At 44.0% G+C, this 26852-nt stretch overlaps 1 protein-coding gene across 1 annotated transcript in view; it reads left to right on the top strand.

The window, feature by feature from the left end:
• The first annotated feature begins 4048 nt into the window (after positions 1–4048).
• The window catches only part of RHBDD1 (rhomboid domain containing 1), a 140961-nt gene continuing 118157 nt past the window's right edge, over positions 4049–26852 (top strand). Inside the window, exons 1-2 of the mRNA XM_007935537.1 lie at positions 4049–4481; positions 5786–5918. Coding sequence (XP_007933728.1) covers positions 4049–4481; positions 5786–5918 — 566 coding nt within the window. The remainder of the gene's footprint in view (positions 4482–5785; positions 5919–26852) is intronic.

The raw sequence follows: 26852 nt of genomic DNA, 5'->3' as shown, positions 1-26852 counted from the left end.
GCTAATTTTCCTATCACTATTTTAAGAAGTCTTCCATTTCTCTAGGTCACAGCTTTGATACAGTGCTGTCTAGCATGCATTACCACATAATTAAAATCCTATTCTTCCATCAGGGAGCTCTGGTGGCATAGTGCCTCAGGCACTTGACTGCTAACCAGAAGGCTGGCGGTTCAAACCCATCAGCCACTCCTCAGAAGGAAGGTTGGGCAATCTACTTCTGTAATGATCCCGCCTCGGAAACCCAAGGAGGGGTCGCTATGAGTTGGGTCCGACTCGACGGCACATAACAACAACATTCTTCCGTCAGATAGTTCTAGCATAGCAACTTATACATCTTAAATGGTTCAGATTGTTAGTTTTCTTCTGGAGCTAAATTGGTAAGTGGGATTGTAGGCCTGATTCTCTGAAGGAACCTGTGGTGAAGCGGTTAAGCACTTGGTTGCTCACTGAAAGGTTGGGGGTTTGAACCTACCCCACAGCTCCATGGCAGAAAGACATGGTGTTTTGCTCATTGATAGCTTGAAAAACCTGATTGGACAATTCTGCTGTGTCACATGGGGTCACTGTGAGTGGAAAATTGACTCACCAGCTCCTAACAACAACATCCTATGGGGAAGGTCGTTACAATTGTAGGAAAAATATTAAAAGATGAATGTATTGTAAGTGTTCATACTTTTCCGTCAGTCTCATCTGGTGTATGAATGTAGATACATTTTAAAAAGCACTTATCTTGGGTCATGTGGTATGGTAGTTAAGGTTGTGTGTCAATTTGGCTGGGCCTGGTTGAGTGGCTGGGCAGCTGGTGGTAGTTATTCCCCATGATGAGACTGGCAGTCAGCTCCATGGTGGGATCTACCACAAGCAGCTAAGTAGCTGCTTTAGGCATGTGGTCTGCTTCCAGTATATAAGAAGTAGCCTTGGGAATGGTCTCCAACTTAGGTACGCTTGAACCCTGCATGTAACTGGGTCATTATTCAGCAGCCTGCCATGCTCTGCTAATCTTGGGACTTTCAATGGAATTGAATTAGTGGCCTGCCGTGTGGCTAGGTAACATCGGGACTGTGCCTCTTTACTTGTCAGACTTGGGGCTTGTCAGTCTCAGCAGCCAGCAGGTGTTTGAAGAAAAGCCTCTAGCATCAGTGGGCCGGGAGCAGGAAGTAGAGGTGAAGCCCAAGGTTGAGGGGCTTTTACCTAGCCCCTAGAGCCTGGCACTTTGAACTCGGACTTAAAGCCACCAAACTGTAAGAGAATAAACTCTTGTTTGTTCAAGCATCCCATTTGTGGTATATTCCTGTCAGAGCAGCACTGGGTAACCAGAACATGTGGCAAATGCTTATTAAGCACTGATTACATACCAGTCACTGGCTTAGGCTTTGGGTGTTCAGTGGTGATCAAAACAAGCAAGGTAGCTCTTGCCTTTGGCCGTTGATGCTTTAATCATGGTGCTGAAAGAAGACCTCATGTGTCTGGAGTATCACTGAGGCATGCTGAAAGAAGACCTCATGTGTCTGGAGTATCACTGAGGCAAAGACTGGCATGGGATGAGACTGGAGGCTAGGCAGGGCCCTGGTAAGAACAAGTTCGTAGTTAGGGTAAAGACTACACTTTTTCTCACAGTGATGAGAAGCCATTGAAGATTTATAGCATGGGCATCCACCTGCTGTACTGCGGTTTTATAAAGATTACTCTGGGCAGCGGTAGAGAATGGTTGGGAACTTTTTCTTAAGCAAAGATAGAATTAGTTTTGATTTTCTGCTATGAGTAGCCTGGCATCTGTAGGACATTACGCAGATACTCTGTGTGTGTATGTTTTCTTGAAAGGTAATTACTTAATGGTCAGAGCCATAATTTGCCATTGCTCCTGTTACAGGTAACAATATTTGATATCTGTAATTACTTAGGGGAATTGCAAAAATCTCACAAATGTTGAAGAATTAAAAATCAACTTCAATTCCAATATGCAAAATAGGCAGTTTCTCCTAATGTTGTTTGGGGACCTTTTAGTTGGGATTTCATTAAATCCTCTAATTCATGAGAATGCTACAGAACTAGAATGTTAATAAGCCCATGGCAGTAAAGTAACTTTAGTTGTGCTAATAATGCAGATCTGTTGGGGGGTGCTAACAATGGAGAGCCTAAAGTACAGATACAGATGTAAAAAACAAACCACCACCAGAATCGAATCAGTTGCTATTGAGTTGGGTCTGGCTTTCAGAGTAGAATTGTGCTCCATAGGATTTGAAATGGCTGTGACCTTTAGGAAGTAGATAGCCAGGCCTTTCTTCTGAGCTGTTGATGGTTAGATTTACGCTGCTGACTTCGGGTTAATTCCTGAACACTGAGCAGTCTAAGCCAGCCAGGGGTTCCAGATACTGATGTAGATACGTAGTTTTTTTCCAGAGAATTTCTTTTGGGAGTGATTGATGTCAATTGGAATCCATATAGGAGAGTAAGGAGTATGTTTCAGGCTTTTTAGTTTGTTGCCATTTACAAATGAATTAATTTTTACTTAAGATTGTTGTTGTTGTTGTTGTTAGGTGCTGTCGAGTTGATCCTGACTCGTAGCAAACCTATGTACGACAGAAGAGAACCCTCCCTGGTCCAGCCCAGTCTCCCATTCATCGCTGTGTCTGCCCCCGTTGCTGCAGCCACTTTGTCAGTCCGTCTCGTTGAGGGTCTTCCTCTTTTTCACTGACGCGCTACTTTACCCAGCATGATGTCCTTCTCCAGGGACTGGGCCCTCCTGTCCAAGGCACATGAGACAGTCTCACCATCCTTGTTCCTAAGGAATGTTCTGGCTGTGTTTCTTCCAAAACAGATTTGGGTTCATTCTTTTTGCAGTTCATAGTATATTCAATATCCTTCCCAACCACCTTAATTCAAAGGCATCATTTCTTCTTAGGGAGCTCTGGTAGCATAGTGGCTAAGGCACTTGACTGCTAACCAGAAAGCTGGAGGTTCAAATCCACCAGCCACTCCTCGGAAGGAAGATGGGGCAATCTACTTCAGTAGTGATACTGCCTCGGAAACCCAAGGAGGGGACACTATGAGTCGGGTTTGATTCGATGGCACATAACAACAACAACAACAACAACTGCCTCGGAAACCCAAGGAGGGGTCGCTATGAGTCAGATCCAACTCGATGGCAATGAGTTTTGAGAGCCAAGTTGATGCTTATTTTTTGGGGGGACACAATTCAACCTGTAATAGTGACTTTATATGAAATGAAAATAGTAGCTACCATTTATTCAACAGCTACTTTTTCCCGAAACATTGATAATAGTCTCAGGAAGGAGGTATTATCCTTCCTAACGTAAATGTAAATAAATAAAAGTTTAAATGATTTGTCCGAGTTAGATAGGACAGTCTTTTCCTTTTTGACTTCAGAGCTTTGCACTTTCTCGTGTGTGGCCTAGATTAGAATCTTTGGGATATAAGAGTTAGCAAAGTCCTTGATTAGGAACCAAGTGAACTCTATAGAGAAAACGGACATGACTGGATAAGAACTTTTCCAACCTGCCCCTTTATCTACCTGTTTGGCCACATCTGCATCTGACAGACATTTACTTCCTTCTTCCGTTTGTGATGGCAAAGGCTCCTTTCTCCATGGACTTGAATTTATTTTCCTTTTTTATCTCTTACATCTTCAGTCTGTGTCTCTGTCTCCCCCTGTCTCTTCACTAGCTTTATTCTATGAGCATAAACCAATCCCTCCTCAAAGCAAGTACACGCTGGTGTTAACTGGCCCATTGGGAGTTGGGATAAAATACCTATTTTGGAATGTAAAATGAAGGAAGGGTGTCAGCTAGCATCCTGGATGTTGCTCTGAAAGACCGTGAAAATACGTTTCTTTTAGGGTGGAGGTAGAATGTACGTAACAAAAGCTCCCCTTCAAGAGAATCTGTCTTATAATGTGCTCTTCTTGAGTTCGTGGATTTTCACACGCATTGTATGTTATGTTTTAGGTTCAGCTCTCTCTCTGGCTCTCCGTATTCCTGACACTTGACTGTATTCCGCCATCACTGGGCTGTTTTCCTGATACTGAACCATGCAGCGGAGATCCAGAGGGGTGAACCTTGGGCTGCTGCTGCTCCTTTCTCAAATCTTCCACGTTGGGATCAACAATATCCCACCTGTCACCCTAGCAACTTTGGCACTTAACATCTGGCTCTTCTTGAATCCTGTGAAGCCCCTGTATGCCTCCTGCATTAGCGTGGAGAAGTGCTACCAGCAGAAAGACTGGCAGCGACTGCTGCTCTCCCCCTTTCACCATGCGGACGACTGGCATCTGTATTTCAATATGGCCTCCATGCTATGGAAAGGAATCAAGCTGGAGAGAAGAGTGGGAAGTAGGTGGTTTGCCTACCTCATAGCCACATTCTCACTACTCACTGGGATAGTATACCTGCTTTTGGAATTTTCTCTTGCAACATTTATAGATGAACCTGACTTCCAAAGGCACTGTGCTGTAGGCTTTTCAGGTGAGGCAAATGAACTGCTGAGAGAGCGTGCATGAAAACAGCAGGGCAGGTGTGCCGGCTGTCATTTGATGACGTGTAGGGCCCTGGTTGGTAAAAGCAGTGAATTCTGAGAGGCCAGGAGCTGCTGAGGCTCTTGATTTTGGAGAAGAGGCTGGTTGGAGACCCCGGTCTCGCTGTTCCACACCATGTTGCATCTTTCACTCTTGAACAGTCTGGACTGAGTCATAGTTGAAGGTGGTTCTGTAGGGAGAGGAATCCTGGAAAAATGCACTGGCCGCATCATGGTGGGGTCAAGGAGAGCTATGTGGGTGGACGATGATAGGGAGGTCTCAAAAAAGAGGACAGCTCTCATTAAAATTAATGCACCACTCCCTCTCCATGGCATGCACACCACCTTTTAGGAACCAAGGTGGTCACTTTACACAACTCCTATTTTAGTTCATAATGGCAGATCTAGAGCAATGTCTTGATTTTACAGATGAGGAAAGTTAGACCCAGAGATGTGAGAAAACTTGTCCACTGTACCACTTACGAGCTCTGTGAGTAACAGAATTGGGATTTGAACCCAGTCTACATGATTTTCATCAGGCATTTCATGGCCTCTCATTTTTCCCCTTCAACAAGATGGACTGACACAGTGGCTACAACAGTGGTCTCAAACATAGCGATGGTTGTGAGGATGGTGCAGGACCGGGCAGTGTTTCGTTCTGTTGTATGTAGGGTCACTATGAGTTGGAACCGACTTGGTGGCACCTTACGACAACAGCAGTCCTTTTTTCACAGGAGTGAAATTGCCATCAGGATTTAAATGAAGTGTTTTAAAAACTGGAATGTGAAGAAGAGAAGGGAAGTAGTCCTCAAGCAGAAGGCCATGTAATGCACCCCTTCCTTCTCTCACCCTGCCGTTCTCCCTGCTCCCCAAGGTGCATCCTTATGATCTCATCGGGGGGGAGAGCATAGAAATGTGCCCTGTCTTCCATACGTCTTTCCATCACAGACGTTAGAGATACATTTTGTCCCTATTTTGTGTGTTGTGTACTTAGTAGTGTTCTAAAAGTCAGTATGAACTTCTATGCTAAGAAACCTCAGAAAAATTATTGCCTTGAACGTGTATTTATATATATTTTTAACCAAATGCTGGGTGACGTGTTGGAAGGGGTAGAATATGTTTTAACAGAAAAATGTAGATGTAACTCAATGATCACTTTCATGTTTAGCTAATTTTTTTGTGTGTGAATGTTGATGTCCGGGTGTCTCTCCACATTTGGATTACTGATATTTGTATGCTGTTTATTCCTTTTTAGGAGTTTTGTTTGCTTTGAAAGTTCTTAACAACCATTATTGTCCTGGAGGCTTTGTCAATGTTTTGGGCTTTCCTGTACCCAACAGATATGCTTGTTGGGCAGAACTTGTGGCCATCCATTTCTTCACACCAGGGTAAGTTTTTCCTTTTAAAGAATTAAGGTGAAGAATTTGATGTCCTCAGAGAAATAGTTGCTATAATAATGAGATAACCAGATTTTTTTTTTTTTTTTTTAAATCTATAAAGTTTATTCTTTAACTTTAAACAGAATTGAGCTTAGTGGCTTTAATTCCTGGATTTGAATCCTGTCAGCCACTAAACTGTGTGATTTGGAGCACTTATCTTACCTGAATTTCAGTTTTCTTATCTTTTAAGTAGGAATAAGAGAATCTAATATATGGGATTGAGGACCAATATTAGCCAGCAAGTCAATCACTTAATTCTAATAACAATAATCCGAAGACGCATAGAGAAACCATATAATAATAAAAATGAAAAATGCAGACCAAGCGGAAGGGACACTAGCCCGGTGCTTGCAAGTCATTTTAACTGTGGATCATCTTGGTTGGTGTCGTCTGTTGCTGCTGAGTTGGCTCCAGCACGTGGTGACTCCACACACAAAGCATGAAACGTGGCCCGGTCCTGGGCCATCCTCGTGTGTGTTGGTGTGCTCAAGGCCATTGTCACAGCCACTGGGTACTTTCAGTGCCTTCCAACCTGGGAGCTTCATCTTCTGGCACAATGTTGGACACTAGTCGGTTGTGATCCGTAGGGCTTGGTTTAGTTTAGTTTGTTTATTTTGTTGTTGTTGTTGAGAATAGGCACCGCAAAATGTGCGCCTCTTCTGCAGTTTCTACATGTGCAATTCAGTGCCATTGATGACACTCTTCAAGTTGTACAACCATTCTTACCCTCCTTTTCTGAGTTGTCGCTCTTCTGTTAACATCAACTCACTGCATCCTAAGGCTCCTCTCTATCTTACGAGTTACTGTGGTCACGCTGACCCCTGATAGATAGATGTTAGAAGAGCTTACTGCTCAAGGCAGACATTTCCTTACTAGGTAAGCTAATCTCGTGTTTGGTTTCAAGAAGAATTCAGTGAATATTTTTAGGTAAAGTTTAAAGATTATCTCAGTGCTTCGGAAACCCAAGGAGGGGTTGCTCTGAGTTGGAGACGATTCGATGGCACATAACAACAACAACACAGGGCAGTAGTTTCAGGGCTTCATCCAGCCTCCATGGCTTCAGAAAGTCTGGACTTCATGGGAATTTAAAGTTTTCTTCTGTGTTTTCCCCCCTTGGATTAGAATTCTTCTATAGAGTCTTTGATCAACATGTTCAGTGATAGTAGCTGGGCACATCTACTTCTTCTGCTCTTATGGCAAAGGAGGCATTTGTTCATGGAGGCAGTTGACCATATACTTCACACACTCCTCCTTCCTCTGTTGCTGCAGGTGAATAGAGACCAATGGTTGTTCCTTAGATGGCTGCTTCATGGCTCATTTTGGAATTAGATTGCTAGGCCTTTCTTCCTAGTCTGTCTTAGTCTGGAAGTTCTGTTGAAACCCATCCACCACAGGTAACCCTGCTCATATTTGAAATACTGGTGGTGACATAGCTCCCAACATCACAGTAATATGCAAGCCACTGTAGTACGACAGGCTGGCAGGTGGTTGGTAGTAGAACTCTTGAAACAAAGGACATGACTCACAGTCCAAGTACGTAACATGGATCAACCCTGAACTGTTGTGAGCTTTGAGGAAGTGTGGGGTGCTGTGGCTGCCTCTCATGGCCTCCACAGAACCTGGGGGCTCCAAGCATCGCAGTTTGTGGGCCTGTGATCTAGATGAATCCTGTGCTTTATAGTACATGGAGACTCGGGGAGACTAAGGGGCTTGTCACGTGCCACGCAGCTCATGATAGACACCAGAGGAGGCAGGAGTCATGCCTCCTGACTCCTGGTATGGTGTCCCTGCCCATTCGTGCTGCACTTCCCTCCTTTAAGCCTTTTCTCTGCTGTCTAGGAAAAGGAGACTGAATTTGGGGTAGTTAAGTTTGTATGTCAACTTGGCTGGGCCTGGTTGAGTGGCTGGGCAGCTGGATGTAATATTCTCCATGATGAGACTGGTAATCAACTCCATGGTGGAATCTACTGGGAGCAGCTGAGTAGCTGGCTTAGGGCTGTGGTATGCTTCCTGCATATAAGGAGAAGCCTTGGAACATTCTCTAGCTGATGGCACGCTTGAACCCTGCATGTAGCTGTGTCATTGTTCAGCAGCCTGACCTTGGGACTTTCAATGGACTTGAATTAATGGCCTGCCGGGTGGTTTGGTAACATTGAGATTGTGTCTTTTTACTTGTCAACCTTGGGCTTGTCAGTCTCAGCAGCCAGCAGGTGTCTGAGTGAGGAAAAGCCTCTAATTCCAGTGGGCCAGGAGCAGGAGGCAGAGCTGAAACCCAAAAGATTGAGGGGCTTTCACCCAGCTCCTAGAGCCCAGCACTTTGAACGTGGACTTAAAGCCTCCAAACTATAAGAGAATAAACTCCTGTTTGTTCAAGCCATCCCAATTGTGGTATTTTCTTGTCAGAGCGCCACTAGGTAACCAGAACAGAATATGGTACTGAGAGAGTGGGGTGCTACTCTGACAGATACTGAAAATGTGAAAACAGGAGTGGAGTGTGTCATTGACCCAAGACCCCAGCATGCGGCATGAGAGATGGCAGGAGCAGAGCCAAGAGAATTGGCCTGAGACAGCGACAGCCTTACCAGCCCGTGGAGGAGAGAGTTGAATGCCATTGTGCAAGCGGCTTTCTGGCAGTGTGGGTTGCCTTTGGGCATTAATTGGTAGAAGAGACCGGCATGAAGTGGAGTAGCGGGTTGGCCGGCCCATGGAGCAAGAAAGCTGAGTGCTTTTGGGGCAGGAATATTTCCTGCAGAGTGGGTTGCCCTCGGTGTTAATCAGCAGAAGCAGAGAGACCAAGGAAACGGGAAGGAGAGCTGCCTCAGCCTTAAGGGTAGGACCGTGGCCTCTGGGGGTGGAACCACCATAGCTCCTAGGTTTCAAAGAGTTAGACCTTCACCAACTTGGTTCTGAAGTGTGGGGCCACTCTACTGGGCCAGTGGGATGGAGCCATAGCCGCTGCCCAAGAGATAGAGGAACAGGCCTCGCCAGGCCAAGGGGGTGAGGTCGCCATTCAGGGACTAGGGGACAGGAGCCATCCAGTGAAGGAGATCCGTACAGCTGCCAAGTTGAGAATGAGTGGAATTGTGGTAATTAAGTTTGTGTGTCAACTTGGCTGGGCCTGGTTGAGTGGCTGCGTAGCTGGATGTAGTGTTCCCCATGATGAGACTGCAATCAACTCCATGGCGGAAGCTACTGTGAGCAGCTGAGTAGCTGCCTTAGGGATGTGGTCTGCCTCCTGTATATAAAGAGAAGCCTTGAGGAACGGTCTCTAGCTGATGGCATGCTTGAACCCTGCATGTAGCTGTGTCATTGTTCAGAAGCCTGCCATGCTCTGTCAACCTTGGGACTTTGAGTAGACTCTGGTAGCATAGTGCCTAAGGCATTTGACTGCTAACCAGAAGGCTGGCGGTTCAAACCCACCAGCCACTCCTTGGGAAGAGGATGGGGCAATCTACTTCCGTAGTGATACTGCCTCAGAAACCCAAGGAGGGGTCGCTGTGAGTAGGATCTGAGTTGATGGCAGTGGGTTGGGGTGTTTTGGTAACATCTGGACTGTGCCTTTTTATTTGTCAACCTTAGGGTTGTTAGTCTCAGCAGCCAGCAGCTGTCTGAGTGAAGAAAAGCCTTCAGCACTAGGTAACCAGAACAGAGTTGTATGTTTCACCTCTTGACCTGCTTCCCTTCACTTAATCTGTATAAAGACCAGAGACACATGGTTTGTGTATTTCTACTCTACTGGACTTGTTGTACATTGTGTGGAGAGGATAATATTCAAGGGAAGGAGAGAGGAGCTGTCCTCTCAGACAGGAATTTTATGTTGGTTTTGGTTTGTGTAACTGGGTTGAGTGTCATACTTTACTGGAGGATACTGTCTCCAGTGTCTGCCTGGCAGTGAGCCTTTCTTTAGTGCTAATTCCGCATCTACAACCAGCAGTAATGTGCCCCTCCCCCTTACCACTCATTTGCAACCGTATTGTTATCTAGTGACAGTTTAGCCAAGAAAGCCTCACAAAATCTTCAAAGTTTTCTTGGATAAAAGATCAGGTGATGTCCCTCTCTGCTGAACAGCCCTCACTGGACCTGTCACTCACAGCTCCCTGCCTGGCTTGATGTGACTTGGTTTTCTGTGTAGCTGGGAGACTCTTGTGGAGGGCGGGTGACACCCAGCATTCATATGAAAATCACTCCCTCTGGTACTTAAACTTTTATTCTGTAATGAATCTCCTGAATAGCAATACCTTTAAGTCCTTGTGCAGCTGTTTCTGAAGAATGTCATCATAGCTTTATTTAGTTTTGTAGAACCCCCTCCCCTCCTTTAAGACACTCTGGTGGTGTAGTGGTTAAAGCATTGGGCTGCTGACTAAAAGGTTGGCAGCTCGAAGCAGGTGTTCTGCGGAAGAAAGAAGAGGAGGTTTGCTTCCATAAAGATTTACAGCCTTGGAATCCCAATGAGGGTCACTATGAGTCAGAACTGACTTGATGGCATTGGGTTTGGTTTGGTGTGGTCCCCCCACCCATTTAGCTCTGGTAGAATAGTACCTAAGGCACTTGACTCCTAACCAGAAGGCTGGCGGTTCAAACCCACCAATCACTCCTTGGAAGGAAGATGAGGCAATCTACTTCCGTAGTGATATTGCCTTGGAAGCCCAAGGAGGGGTCGCTATGAGTTGGGTCCAACTTGATGGCACACAACAACACCACCACCCATTTACGTGGAAAGGGCATAGTTGCATTTTCATGTTGTATGTTTATTTGCTGTGGATGGACCTGATATTCTGAATCTGAGATTCAAATTTTCTGTCTTTGAAGTGGGAAGGAAGAAATCTTTTGCTTTTTGGGTTCTGATTGCTTAGAGTGATAAACTGCTAATACCTGGGCATGAGTGTGTGCAAGGAAAGAACCAGCCAGAACTGAGTACGTGGTGTGCAAAAACAGACTCATCCAGATCTGAGCACGTGTGTGTGCAAAGACAGACCCATCCAGATCCGAGCATGCACATGTGCAAGGACAGACCCATCCAGATCTGAGAATGCTTGTGTGCAAGGAAAGACCCAGCCAGACCCGAGCATGTGTGTGTGTGCAAGGACAGACCTATCCAGACCCAGGCATGCGTGTGTGCAAGGGAAGACCCAGTCAGAACCGAGCATGTGTGTGTACAAGGGAAGACCCAGCCAGACACTGGCCCAGGGAGTGTTGCTTTGAGAGGGATCTTGGAAGAATGGGAGAAATCAGAGCTCGCTTTGCTTTGCATTGTTATTCCCCGCTTGGTTGTCAATTAGAATTTTCATTGGGAAAGTACTGTAAACCTTTAGAACAAAACCTGCTTTTATTGTGGGATTATATGGGCTGCCCTAGGGAAGGAAGAAATAATCTGCCAAAACACACATCTTGTGAACCTCTGTGTTTTATGAGAGCCGTGGAATCAGTGGTTTCCCCCAGTCACTGGGTTTTATGATGGGAAGCTGCTCCAGAAAGACAGCCATTAGGCACTGTGAGGGGGTGTAGACTTGACAGCCAGACTCAGGTGCATGGTGCTTGTTCTTTTCTCAGTACTGTGTGGGTCTGATGTCGGTGGGTGCCTCGTACCCTCGCGTTCGTTCCCTTGGGGCCCTGGGAACTGGTGGTGTTTGAAGAGCTGTTGCTTCTGAGATACACAGGAGGCCAGGCCCCAAACAGCCCCAGGAAGGAGGTGTGCTAGCTACTTTGGAAGAAGCTGCCACCTTCACTGGTGACGGACTGGGCACTCCCATCTCTGCCCCAGTGTTCTGTTCGTGGAAGGAAGGGGGCCAACTTTTCCTTGCTAGCCCAAGTTATGAAACTCTACAATTTCTCGTATGAGCCATAGACTGTCTAGTCAGAAACTGAAACTCAGAAAAATTTGATGTGACCCAGAGTGACCAAGCTGGGGGACACGTGGTCAAGTGTAAGAGGACATGGGCTCATTTACCACCTGTTTAACCTCAGGCAAGTCATCTGACCTCTTAGAGCCTCCTTTTCCTTATCTGTCAAATGGGAATATTCCTTACCTTTTCTGGTCATAAGTCAGTTTTAAGGAGTCAGAGAGGTAATTCATATGAAAATGCTTTATACGTGAGAAAGTACTTAGCCATTCAGTTTTCTGAGGGGGAGAAATCACTGAACCTATGTGGTGTCCACGGAAAGGAATCAGCCCCGACTATCTTTTCTCCCCAAAATTGATACCACAGAAATCAGGGAAGTCATTTAATTTTGTCTGTTGGCGTTCTTTATCATCCTCGCTCCTGCCTGACTGTCCCATCCTGAATGACAGACAGCTGCCTCACAGTGCTCGTGAGCCACTCGTAAACCGTCCTCAGGCTGTGACTGCCTGCCGGCCCTGGGAGATTCTTAGTGTAATATGGCAGTTCTGAAGACATGAACCCCTGGGCTTTGGATATGCTTCACTGCTAATGTTTGACGGGAATAATTACTGTGACCCCACTAAAATGTCTTGTTTGGATTGACCAGATGGGAGAAAATTAGATTTACTTTCTTTTAAATTCGTTCCCCTTTTCTTCAGCACATTTTCAAACATAACAAAAAAGTTGAAAGGAAAGTTGCTGAACTTTTTGAAAGTAAGTTGCAAACATCAGGATGATTCACCCTAAAGCCTTGCGCGTGCCTCTCTTAAAAACAAGGATTGTTTTCCCATCCCCACAGTACTGCTGTCCATTGTTGTGGGTTGCTGTTGAGTTGACGTTGACTCCTGCCAGCCCCTGCGTTGGAGTAGAACTGCTCCATAGGGTTTTCGGTGGCTGTCATCTTTCAGAAGCAGGCTACCAGGACTGGCTTCCAAGGGGCCTCTGGGTGGGTTCGAACTGCCAGCTTCTCAGCTAGTAACCATTTGTGCCACCCAAGGACTCCTAAGACAGGGTGGTCACCCTGTTTGGGAACTGAACCCTTGTCTTTCACAGCGTGAGGATATACTAACCATTATCCTAAGGAGGAGCTATTGTTGTCATACTGAAGAAAAGTAACACTATCCCTCGTGTTGTCTGTTAAGCGGTCCATACCCAAATTTCCTCAGATGTCGCATTGTATTTTATAAGTGTTACTTCTAGGGAGTAGGGGTGAGGGTGAGGGGTGGGAGGGAGAGAGGGACAAGATCCAGCTAAGGGTTGCATATTGCATTTGATTATTGTATCTTTTCAAGAGTGAGAGTGCATACTCTGTTAAAAGGAGATTTATTGAAGGAATGAACCACTATAGTTGGAAGTGCTGAGTGGGTCTACAAAACACTCCAGCCTTAGAGAGGGCAAGAAGGGTCTCTTCACAAAGATTCTAGAAACCTCTAAGCGAGTTTTCTGATTGGTTGATCTTTGTGTAAAATCTGTCCAGTCAGGCATAAGACAGTCAGTCACAAAGTCAAACCACACATTGCCTTTTTAACATGAGCCATTTCTTACACAAGGCTCTGAGAAGAGTCTAAACAAAGATATTCCCAGAGCACTCTGTGCAAGCAACAACAATTCACATCCTTAAACAAAACCACACACTTAGCCATTAACCTTCAGAGTTCCTCCAGCAAAATAAGTCAAGGTTCGTGGATTTATGGGAAAGCAGAAACCCCCCTGCTGTTGACTGGATTCCAGTGGGTCTGGTTTCAAACCTAGGTCAGCCACTTGATTCACGTCAAGCCGCCGGATTTTAGATTTCCCTGACGAGTTCTTCGTTCTGTTTTATTCTAGGGCATTCTTGTACCTTTTTGTTTTTCCACGTCACTGGCAATCTTTTTTTTTTTTTTATTAGGATTTGGGTGAAGATTTACAGAGTAAATTCACTTTTCATACAGCAGTTCACATATACTTTGTCTCATGTCATTGACCAAAATTTACAATGCAGCAGCTCCCCTCCCACTTCCTCCCCATAGCTACCTCCTCCCAGCGTCCATCCCTTCATACTCTTCTGCACCCTGAGCTATTTCCCTGTGCATAAGCAGCCCTTCCTTCTCCCATGATTGTTCTCTCCAGGGCGTGTGTCTACTTGAGGTAAATGTTTAACTCACATGCCTGTACTTTGTTTGGCTGGAAACCACAGTTGTGGGTTCAATTCCAGACCTGAAGGGCAGCTAGAGGCCATAGTCTCAGTGGTTCCACCAGGCTTTATTGGACCAGCAAACATGGTCCCCACCTTCTTTTTTTTTTTTGCCTCCAAATGATTTTGAGTTTTGTTCCACATTGTTCTCCCTCTTTATGCAGGATCTCCTACATCCCTACCAAGTGGATGGCAGTGGTAGCTGGGCACCATCTAGTTCTTCTGGTCTCATAGTTGTATAGGTTGCAGATCGGATGGTATACCAGTCGCTAGGACTGATTGTTTCCATTAATTTTGGTTTTCTTCTTTCTTCTTGACGAGGAGAGACCCGTTGTTGCATCTAGATGGCAGCTTCCTAGCTTTTAAGGTCCCAGTCACTACTCGCCAAAGTAGTAGGTGGAACAATGTTTTGTATAGTATGTTGTGCCAATTGAGCTTGATGTCCTCTGCGACTATGGTCCCAAGCCCACAGGATCAACTACTCGGTCCCTCTGGGTAGCTGGCTGTGACCAAGCAATGACCATAACCTTGCCCCTTGTCAGCTCTACTATACACCTGGGAATTCTGATCATTCACATGAACTTATAGGCCCATTGTCTGCCAACCCTATATATGATCTTGGATACACTCTCCATTTAGACATACCTAATTGTTTAGCTTGTTCACCTATCTATCCGTCCCTATACCCATGTTTGCTTTCACTGACGACTCCGTCACTGGCAATCTTGAAGAGACTAGATCTTTTGTCTTGTGGAATATCTCACATTCCAGATTTGTCTGCTTGTCTTCTCCTGGAGTTCTTCATTTTTCACTCTAAAATCCCATTGCTGCTGAGTCGATTCCCACTCACAGCGACCCTGTAGGACAGAATAGAACTGCCTGGTAGGCTTTTCTGTTGTTGTTTTATGTGCCGTTGAGTCGAACCCGACTCATAGTGATCTCTCCTTGGGTTTTTGAGGTGGTATCACTATAGAAATAGATTGCCCAACCTTCCTTCTGAGGAGTGGCTGGTGGGTTTGAACCACCAGCCTTCTGGTTAGCAGTCAAGTGCCTTAGGCACTACGCTACCAGAAATCCTTTCTGCTCTTGAGTGGCTGGTGGTTTGAACCACCAACCTTCTGATTAGCAGGTGAGCACTTAACCACTGTGTCCTCAGGGCTCCCTTTGGTTTTCTAGCCCCTGCATTTCTGTAAACTGGAAGTTAACTCTGAAGTCTCGATTACTCAAACTCACTGCCATTGAGTCAATTCCGACTCATGATGACCCCTATTGGGTTTCCAAGGTTGTAAATCTTTATGGGAGCAAACTGCATCACCTTTGTTCCGTGGAGTGACTGGTGGGTTTGAACCATCAACCTTCTGCTAACCAGCCAAATGCCTTAACCACTGTACCACCAGAGATTAGATTTAGGTTAAGATGTTTTTTGGCAAGAATCCTTATAAAGGTGATGCCGTGCAGTCCATACTACATCCCATCAGGAAGTTCATAATACCAGGTGTCCCTCTATTAGGAATTATGAGTTTCATCACTTGGTTATGGTTGTCTCAGCTGTGAGGGTGCATCTATCCATTTGTAATTAGCGAGTAACCTGTGGGGTGATACTTGAACATCATGCAGAAAGCTTTTTTCCATTTATTTTAATAACTTTTAGATCCATCAGTGATGATTCTTGTATGAATTGGCTGTTTCATGGGGACTTGTAGAGGATGACTTTCTGATTCTGTGATCCTGGCAGCATCCATTGTTGGTGGTGATGTGTGCTGTCAAGATGATTCCGACTCACAACGACCCTATGGGACAGAATAGGACTGCCCCATAGGGTTTCCTAGGCTGTATTCTTTTTGTTGTTGTTGTTGTTGCTGATTTTCATTGTGATTTGGGTGAAAGTTTACAGAGCAAATTCACTTTCCATACAGCTGCTCACACACACTTCGTCTCATGACATTGATTACAATTTCCCACAATGCAACAGCTCCCCTCCCACTTCCTCCCCATAGTTACCTCTTCCCTGTGTCCTTCCCTCCATGCACTCCTGCCCCCCGAGCTGTCTCCTTGTGCATCTACAGCCCTTTTATTCTTCCATGATTGATCTCTCCAAGGAGTGTATCTACCTAATGAAAATGTTCAGCTCATATTAGGCTGCATTCTTTATGGGAGCAGATCAGCATGTGTTTTGGATACCTAGTGCCTGCCACTCTAACAGAAATACCACAAATGGGATGGCTTTAACAAACAGGAGTTCATTCTCTTACAGTTTGGAGGCTTTAAGTCCAAATTTGAAGTACCAGGCTCTAGGGGCTGGGTGAAAGCCCTTCAACCTTGGGCTTCAGCTCTGCCTCCTGCTCCCAGCCCACTGAAGCTAGAGGCTTTTCTTCACTCAGACAGCTGCTGGCTGCTGAGACTGACAAGCCCAAGGTTGACAAGTAAAAGGGCACAGTCCCAGTGTTACCAAACCACACAGCAGGCCATGAATTCAAGTCTATTGGAAGTCCCAAGATCAGCAGAGCATGGCAGGCTGCTGAACAACAACACGGCTACATGCAGGGTTCAAGTGTGCCATAAGCTAGAGACCGTTCCTCAAGCCTTCTCCTTATATACAGGAAGCAGACCACATCCCTTAAGGCAGCTAGCTACTCAGCTGTTCCCAGTAGATTCCACCATGGAGTTGATTACCAGTCTCATCATGGGGAATACGACATCCAGCTGCCCAGCCACTCAACCAGGCCCAGCCAAGTTGACACACAAACTTAACTACCACAGCAGGTCTTCTCTTCTGTGGAATGGCTAGTGAGTTTGAATGCCATGGTTAATCCAGGGTTGCAGGTTAAGACCCAAAGGAATTGAAAACCAAAAAATCAAACTCACTGCTGTCGAGTGGGATCCGGCTGATAGCGACCCCTCCTTGGGTTTCTGAGGCAGTATTGCTACAGAAGTAGATTGCCCAATCTTCTTCCGAGGAGTGGTTGGTGAGTTTGAACTGTTAGCCTTCTGGTTAGCAGTCAAATGCCTTGGGCACTATGCCACCAGAGCTCCCAGGTAAGTATTCTGCCAAGGGCAGACCTTAGTTTTATGAGCTTGTGGCTTATTCACGTTTGTGGGCCCTCTTTAAGAAAAAGTACAAAATCAGAGACAAAAGGAAATATTTATTTTTTCTTTGTGCTTTTTATTTCAAGTCTTTTGACGTATCTGTGTGTCTGAAAGTGAATATATACATATACATTCAAATAACTTCCTAAAATGTTTTTATGATTGATAAAAGTATTTTAAATGAGAAGTGAATGTACAATGATTTAAGAAATTTTTAAAGCTGACAAATACTATAAACACTGCAACATCCAGAAATGTGATATTTTACTCTCCTGCATACCTTTTCATTTTCCCCTGTGGATTGTTCTGCCTACTCTGTTCTTCTCTTTATGTGACAGTCTTTCAGTAGCATTTCTGTAAAGAAATTAGCATGATGGATCAAGGCTAGTCTTTTATCATTGAGCACTTAAAAGAGTGTCTTTCAGCCTCACAATTTGTCATGTGCATTTTTAAACAATTATTGTCCATCTTGGGAAAATCTTTAACAGGATGTTTTTACATAAAATCTGTAAAGTGTCAGAGTGTTTCCTGTTTTCTTGTGCAGTGACCAGTATCAGATGTCCTTTGACTTGGTTGGAATGTCATCAATGATTTTTAGTCTTAAACCATGATATTTCTGTTTTCTTCCATACTTTATGCTGAATCAGTAGGAAATTGAAATACTACTGTTCTCATTATTCACTCCTCCTTCATTCACCAGATCATCAGGAAATCCAAGATTGTGCTCCTTCCTGCTGTTTACTTCTAGGCTGGAATCTGTTGTTGTTATGATTTGAAAATATTTTTGTTTGAGTGTTACAAGCACAGACGTTTATTCTACCTGCATCTCAAACATCAAATGAAATGGTGCTGTATCTCGACTTGCACGCCTGGCGTTATCAAGTCTTCCCAACGGGGGAGCTTCCATTTTGACGACAGTTAAACGAGGCCTCAGCCCTCCGCTTGCAGTCGTATGTGTTTGGTGACTGGAAGGCTTTTCCAGATGCTGAGTGCTGAGTCCAGTGCTGTGCCATTGCTGCCGGCGCCTGCTGCCTCTGGACCCTCCAGGTTGAGGAGTGGCCTCTTCTCTTGTGCCTTCCGTCACAATATTTCTGGGAGCTGTTTTTACTTTGGGATAACTAGCAGTGACTTAAGTGTGCCCTGGTATGACTGCAGACCACACAAATATACCCCACTAAGCCCCAACCCTTAAATCTTCAACTCAACTTCCCTTTAGCGGAATCCCAAAAATGTCTGCGGAAGGGTCACAGGGGAAGTTACAGTGGAAAGAACAGTTTTAACTGATTGCGGGTGAGATATCTCAGTCTCACAATTGTTGCAGAAGCATGTGAGCCTGTGAACTCATTGCCGGGACCCCTCCCAGGGTCCAGAAGGGACGCATGCCAGTGAGGGGCTGATGCTTGGTGAGCATCTCAGAAAACTCTCTCGTGAACGAGAGTTGTGCCAGTGATGACTATGGCATAGAGGGGGCATAAAATGAGGCTGAGGAAGACTCTCAAACCAAAAAACCAAACTCAGTGCTTTTGAGTCAGGTCCGACTCATAGCAACCCCTCCTTGGTTTTCTGAGGCGGTATCACTACGGAAGTAGATTGCCCCACCTTCCTTCTCGCTGGTGGGTTTGAACCGCCAGCCTTCTGGTTAATAGTCAAGTGCCTTAGGCACTATGCTACCATTGTTCCTGAGGAAGACTCCAGAGGTGGGGAAATGAAGGAATTGAGAGACCAGAGGCTTTGTGGAGTCTGAGAACTGAGAGAGCTAGAAGATCAGGAACTGCTGGTCAGGATGCTAGAGTATGTTGTACTGGGGACATGGTCCAGAGATTGTGTGTTCTATTATCACACAAAGGAATAGTGGAAGGGAAGGTCATTGGAGTCAGAGAGGTTAAGGACTTGTGAGGTTAGGATGTTGGATGGATGGTCCACATGGATGGTAAAATCACCCAGGATGAGTTGTAGGAGTTGGGGTGGGAGTTTATCTAAACAAACAAGCAAATGACAAAGGTGTAAATCCAGTGACACCCAGATTAGCCTGATGGATGAGAGCTCAGGGAAGAGTTTTGGTTTTCACAGGGTCAGGTCAGGGTGTGTGGCAGCTCAGTCATGAGGCTGCTGTCCAGATTCCGGTCTTTTAGGAATACATGATGTTATCGTTCAACAAGTTGTACCGATTTATTATGTCACTTTTCCGATTGTACAAATATGCCTGCACTGGGCACTGTTGTGTATAGAACAATACGTCTGTTTATAATGTGATATTGCCAAGTTGTGTATGTGTGTGTTTACTATTTATGTACATGTGGAAGTGTGTATATATGCACACTACACACATTCATTCATTGTCTAGGATTTTTTGAAACATTTGTTTTCTGTTTATGCTACATAGTTCCGCCTTTTGTCTTTGTATCTGCTGGAACTGTTGCCTTTTTCTAATGAGCTTGAATGAAAATGACATCTAGAACTGATACTCACTCTTTGTTTAGTTCCTGGAAACGTGTTTTCCCAGTCTGTTAAAGAGTTCCATTTTAACCAACTTTCCCAGGCTGACCTGAGTGGATTTGTGAAGTGGGGAAATCCTGCTGCATTCCTCAGCTGCCCACCATCCATTTCCTCCCTCCCCTTTTTATATGCAACACACTGCCTGTTGAGGTGGATCTGACTCATTCCAAGGAGTGGCTGGTGGGATTGAACCGCCAGCCTTCTGAATAGCAATCAGATGCCTTAGGCTACGCCACCAGGGCTCCTCCCCTCTTCATAGTTTTCCTTGAAAGAAAGGAAAGTTAGATGAGAAAAAGCAAAGATTTAGTTCATTTTTCCTGTCTCTCCGGAGTATTACAGTTGAAAAGAACTCAAGGTGAGAGCAATACTGAACCCAGTGCAGCGTTCCCTTTAAGTTTAGATTTTATGAGAGAAGAATGAGAAACCTCGGGGTTGGACTTTCCTTTGGCCAGAATTGGAATTCTTTGGGGAAGGGTATGTGTAAACTGTGTCTGTGGCTCTTCAGTCAAGCAGTGTCCTGCACCATGGATTCAAATATAGGCAGTCAATCCATCAGTCAACCAGTCAGACAGACAAAAAACCAAGCATGTGGAATAAAAGGAAACCCAGGGATGTCCTGAATGGCTGGACACAGTGCTCTGTCCCATTCCCTGAGTGCCATAGGAAGAACTTAGCACCCGCTGGGAGGAGCGTTAAGAAGAGAGAAGATGGTTTTGTCCGACTAATGAATTCTCTTTAGGTACTTTTTTTCCTGAGATTTAATATAATAATTTCTTTTTAAAGTTGGTTAAATTATACAAAGCATTAAGCTGAGAAAGAAAAGCTATGGCTAACTGAGAAGGGGGAGCTCTGGTAGCATAGTGCCTAAGGCACTTGACTGCTAACTAGACGGCTGGTGGTTCAAACCCACTAGCCACTCCTCGGAAGGGAGGTTGAGCATTCTACTTCTGCAGTGACACTGCCTCGGAAACCCAAGGAGGGGTCGCTAGGAGTCGGGTCTGATTTGATGGCACATAACAACAACAACAACAACAATTGAAAAGAGGAACGTATTTATTGCAGAAAAGTTGAAAATGAACATGAAACTATATGATGGAGGCAACCAGTTGCTCATCGTCTTCCACCCAGAGGAGACTTCTGGGAGCGTTACGGTCTCATGCAGCCCTACCCACGGGGACATCTGTATTATAGTCTCCTTGTTTTTCATTTAATTTCTTCGAAAGCCTCATTTTTGATGGCTTTTGAAGATTTTCTTATCTGTGATTCCTTAATGTGTTTTATCAGTTTTGATTTTTACATGGAGAATTACTACCTAATCATTCAGACTTCCAGTGAGTATATGTTTTAGACCATTATTTGCAAGTCTTGGAACCCAGGCCTGAATATGTCCTTTGAATCGATTCCTAGAAGTAGAATCATGGGGGTAAGGTTTGAGCTTGTCTTAATGGACTTTATAAGTAGCATCCTTGCTTTCTGTAGGCTTGCTTCAGGTGAGAGAGCCTGGTTCTCCACTTCATGGGAGTCTGAATATTCTTGCCGTTTTTATTTTTTGGAAATTTGATGAATATCAAATATTATTCCCTGTTTATGATTGTTTTATCAGTGAGATGGGATCCTTTTTTTTATCTGCGCACCGGTCAGTTGTTTTTCTTTGTGTGAGCTTCACTGGTTCTTGCCCTCTGTATTATTTCCAAGAACCTGTGATTGGTGATATTAAACAAAAGTGTTTTTTTCTTTTTGGACTACACATTCACGCCTCACTTAGTGACTATCTCATTACCCGACTTTGCACTAACAACAGTAGTGACAAATCTACTATCCGACTATTTTGCTCATTAATGAGGCAGTGGACATGGCAGCAATGGCTGTGGAGAGTCCCCTCCCTCAAGGACGGTCTCTGGGCAGCCTCCAGGAAGCTGGGCCACTCTGCCCTGCGCCCTCTGCACCCTCCCGCCAGTGAGGCTGCGGTATCCAGTTGCCACGCAGGACTAGCCCCCCCGATGGCCACAGGCCTCTGGGGAGATGTGCAGGCGGCACCGAGCCAGCGGGCATGGATCCTAGGTGCCCGCCTCCTGTGTGGCCCGAGGCCCTGCAGCTCAGACCTGCTGTGGGAAGAAAGAAAGAGGCATCAGAGAGGGTGTTCAGAAGAAATGCTTGTGAGTTTCATGACGTCCCGAAGTGAACTAGGCTTGAAGCCTCCACCTCCATGGGGCCGGGTGTGCAGCCAGGTCCCAGCGCCCTCTCAGGGAGCCCCGGCCTTTGCTGAGGCACCAGGCCCGAAGGTGGAGCAGGCTTCTGGATCTTAAGCTCAGGGCTTGCAGAGGTGGGAGTGGGGCTCCCTGGAGGTAGCTCCCCAAGGGAAGCCGTGACCCAGCACAGGAGGAAGTGAAGTGATTAAACCATGGGCCCTCCGGTCACACAGCCTGGCTTTATCCAGCTTTGTTTCCTCCAAGCCGCCTTCTCTGTGAGACGTAATGCGTGACAGGACTCACTTAGTGATGAGCACATCAGCATATCTTAAAGGGCAAGCCAAAAACCCACTGCCATCGGGGGGTCGATTCTGACTAATAATGATGCTGTAGGGCAGAGGTAAACAGGTCGTAAATATTTATGGAAGCAGACTGCCTCATCTTTCTCCTGTGGAGTGGCTGGTGGGTTCAAACCACTGACCTTTTGGTTAGTAGTCACATGTTTTAACCACTGTGCCACCAGAGCTCCAGTAAGTCTTAGCTGTTGTAATTTCAATGATCATATTTTCTAAATTAAAAAAATCAGACAAATGGACAGTCTGAAAACAGAAAATAAAAAAAAATTCCTCCATTTTCACGTAACTCTGATTTTCACATAATGACTTGGTTTTTGGAACCTGACCACATCAGTAAGTGAGGAGTGGGTGTATGTCCTAAGAGAAAGAGGACTTAACTGCACCATTTTTGGTTCTATAAAGAAGAACTTAGACACTGCTCTTTTGTTGGTTTTAATAGAAGTTTATTTTAAAATATAGTTAACTATCAAATGTCCTTTACACTGACAATAGAGAAATAATACGTTAGGTGGTTTTTTGTGGAAAACTAAGGAAGGTAGAGATTATTATTATTATTTTAAAAATAAACTTTATTTGTTAGAGGCCTTTAGATTACAGAAAAATGGCAAAGGTAGCATAGAAGATTCCCATATAGCCTGCCCCCAGTTTCCTCTATTGATCTTTTACGATTATATGATGTGGTTGTTACAGTTGATGAGTTAATATGGCTATACTATTGTTAATTAAAGTTCATGTTTTAAATGAGGCCATTTTTCTGTCTCAGGATCCCCACTCAGGACACCACATCACATCGAGTTGTCATGTCTTCTCAGGCTCCTCTTGGCTGTGACTGTTGCTCTTATTTGTTTTTAACAAAGGGTTAGAAAATATCATTCTCGTATGCGTCTTGTGTGATCATTAGCTGTCCTTTGCCTTCAGATGCAGTGTTCAGTAAGCGACCTAGCACTGTTTCTGAGCACGTTTTAGTCCCAGTGTGTGGACACCTTTTGTCTTCTGTAATTGGACAGTCCTGCTGTGGTACCGTTTAGAAATGTACATGTCATGCTCAGAGGTGGAATTAAACCACATGGATACAAGACATTTCCATACCAAGCAGAGCGTGCCACCGTGGAGGGCTCCTGCCAGCTATAAATTACTCAGACTTTGGTTCGGGCCTGCTTTCCCCATCGGCTGGTCCAGAGTAACAGAGAAGGGCAGTAGGTAGCCGTGAGGAAGCAGCTGTTTTTCTGTTGATCACAGAGTGTCTGGAATAAGGTTCACTACCCAGGTTGAGACTAATTGGTCATCATGCTGTGATGTAATTGTGGGTGTGGGGGTGATCATACCTACTTAATCTGTGCTTCACTAACTGGGCTTGTTAGTGATCAGTGCCGTGACTTGGTGGCAGGTGCAAGACTTGGATTTGCTGTGTTGGATGTCTCAGATAAATGGTGACAAGAGGTTATTTTAAAAAGATTAAGTAAAAACATTTGAAGAAGAATCATGTTTTGAGTTACAAGGTGATACCAATAAGTGCATCTAACTAAATCAAAGAGCCCTGTGTAATGTATTTGACATAAAATGGGTGTTTAAAATATGAATAGTTAATTACCAAATACACCAATTATTTTCACTTCATTTTTTTCTTACTAATTTTTTTTCATTAAAAAATGATGAAGCTGGGAGAAAGAAGGGCTGCTTATGCACAGGGATACAGCTCAGGGGACAAGGAGTGCATGGAGGGATGGACACTGGGAAGAGGTAACTGTGGGGAGGAAGTGGGAGGGGAGCTGTTGCGTTGTGGTAAACTGTGGTCAGTGTCATGAGACAAAGTGAACTGCTGTATGGAAAGTGAATTTGCTCTGTAAATCTTCACCGAAATCACAATTAAAAAAAAAAAAAGATGAAGCTTGTGAAACACATTGGTTTCCCTTTGGAGTATTTAGAATATGCACTTGAACATTTTTTCAGGAGACTCTACTGGAGATAAATGTGATATAATTATATATTCACTCTCAGCTAATAAGGTGATAAATCACACATGTGGGTATTTCCAATGTAGTTGTTTAATTCTTCCCATTTCAGTGTAAAGGAATGTTTTGAAGTTGAAGGCTCTCTGTATTTGCCGTCTTCCCTTCCTCTGCTGCAGTGTTAAATGACTTTCAGTTAAAAGTCATGGGAGTTAAACAGGCAGGAGGACTGCTTTCCATTTACATTCAGGTTTGGTTTAAATTATGCAAAATGAAGACAGTCGGTGCTGTGCACTGAAATCATTAGTACATCAATTACTCTGATAGCCCTCTGAGAACAAGCTGCAGACTGAATGGACATTCCTTCTATTTAAAGTTGGCTTTTCATTAGCTTATTGGAGAGAGGAAATAATAGGATTCTAATTTATCTCTTTTTTAAATGAAGCCATGGTGGTGCAGTGGTTAAAGCACTTGGCAGCTAAATGAAGGGTCAGCAGTTCAAACCCCCCAGCCACTCCACAGGAGAAGGATGAGGCAGTCTGCTTCAGTAAAGATTTACACTCTGGGAAACCCTCTGGGGCAGTTCTACTCTATCCCAGAGGGTTCTCTGTGAGTCCGAGTCAGCTTAACAGGAATGGGTGGATTTTAAATGGGCATTGTTCCTCTCTGAATTCAAGGTGGGAGCATTTTAATTTTGTAGTCATTTATAACTCACAGGTGAAATAATTGACAAGTTTTATCTCTAGCAACATGAAACTCCATTTAACTGTGCTCATGAGGAATGTGTATGTAGACTGAGAGAGACATTTGTGGTTTAAAATCAGGAAAGATGTGCATCAGGGTTGTATCCTTTGATTGCACTTACTCACTCTGTATGCTGAGCAAATAGTCTGAGAAGCTGGACTTTATGAAGAACGCAACATCAGAGGAAGACTCATTAACAGCCTACGATATGCAGATAACATAACCTTGCTGCTGAAAGTAAAGATGACTTGAAGCATTTACTGAAGAAGATCAAAGACTATAGCCTTCAGTATGGATTATACCCAATGCAAAGAAAACAGAAATCCTCACAATGGGAGCAGTGAACAACATCATGGTAAATGGATAAATAATTGAAGTTGTCAAGGACTTCATTTTACTTGCATCCACAATCAATGTCTATGGAAGAAGCAGTCAGGAAATCAAATGACATATTGTACTGGGGAAATCTGCTGCAAAAGATCTCTTTAAATTGTTAAAGAGCAAAGATGTCACTTTGAAGACTAAGGTGCGCCTAATCCAAGCCATGATATTTTCAGTCACCTCATATGCTTGTGAGAGCTGGACAGGGAATAAGGAAGACCAGAGAAGAATTGATGCCTTTGAATTGTAGTGTTAGTGGAGAATATTGAAAATACCATGGAGTGTCAGAAGAACAAACAAATCTGTGTTGGAAGAAGTACAGCTAGAATGTTTCTTGGAAGAACAGCCAGACTTTTTCTTACCTATTCTGGTCATGTTGTCAGAAGGGACCAGGGATACCATGCTTGGTAAGGTATAGCGTCAACAAAAAAGGAGAAGATTCTCAATGAGATAGATAGACACGGTGGCTGCAATAGTGGGCTCAGGCGTAGTAAAGATAATGAGGCTTTGTACATAGGGTCACTGTGAGTTGGAGCTGATGCGACAGCACCAAACAATAACAACAATTATCCACATTATCATAATTCCTTAATCCTGAGCCACACTTTCATTTCTACGTATTTTTAGAACAAAATAGGCCACAGACATGTTCAAGGTAACATCAAAAGTCAATAGGGAAAATAAAGATTATTTATTTAGCAAATGGGACTTAGATGATTTTTATTTTTTAACTATTGGGAAGAAAAGGAGCTTTACTTCACTATAGCCTAAAACAAATAAATGAAAAATTCAGTTAGAAGATTCAGAAAACAGTTTGTTGAAAAATGTCTTAAGAGTATGTGAAGGAAATGAAGGCAAAAAAGGTAAAAGCAACAGAGCTTCATCCCCGGGGCCGAATGCGTCATGAATCAAGATGGAAGACGTGACATCACAAATAAGGAAAGAGCCACACCCCTGTGATGAACAGTACAGAGTGCCCTAAAAATACTGACAGATGAATCAGCACGTTTGTGAAGGACACCGATGGAGAGTTACAGAGCAAAAGTAATCAGTGCCTAATAAAATATCACATACAAATTCATTGTCAATCACATAAAGGGCAATGGAAATAAATAGCTATTTTTCTCATTAAATTATTTAGGTTACAAAAAAATATTACTGCCCTTAAGAGTTTGATGAAATGGGGATTTATATTGCTATACTGTACAGTAGTACAGACTTTCTGGAAAGTTAATTTGATGTTATGAATCCAGAGTTGTAAAACGTTTACACCCTTTGATTCAGTACTTTTCTTGTTAGGACTCTGTCCAAATTACAAATAACCAGAAATACAGAAAAAGACTGATATAAACATATTTATTGTCGTGCAGTTGGAAAACTGGAAACCACCTAAATATTCAATAGTATGTAAATTGACATAAAATGGGTGTTTTAAAATATGAATAGTTAATTACCAAATACACCAATTATTTTCACTTCATTTTTTTCTTACTAAATTATGTGATGGAATATTACACAGCCGTTAAAATTATATTTTCTTTTTTATTGTGATTTGGGTGAAAATTTACAGAGCAAATTCACTTTCCATACAGCAGTTTACGTATACTTTGTCTCATGTCATTGACCACA

This window comes from Orycteropus afer, unplaced genomic scaffold (genome assembly GCF_000298275.1).
Source record: "Orycteropus afer afer isolate SDZICR_OR568_19922 unplaced genomic scaffold, OryAfe1.0 scaffold00002, whole genome shotgun sequence".
Taxonomy (NCBI): Eukaryota; Metazoa; Chordata; class Mammalia; order Tubulidentata; family Orycteropodidae; genus Orycteropus; species Orycteropus afer.
The sequence above is the reverse complement of the archived record's forward strand: the minus strand, read 5'-3'. Positions and strand labels throughout refer to the sequence as shown.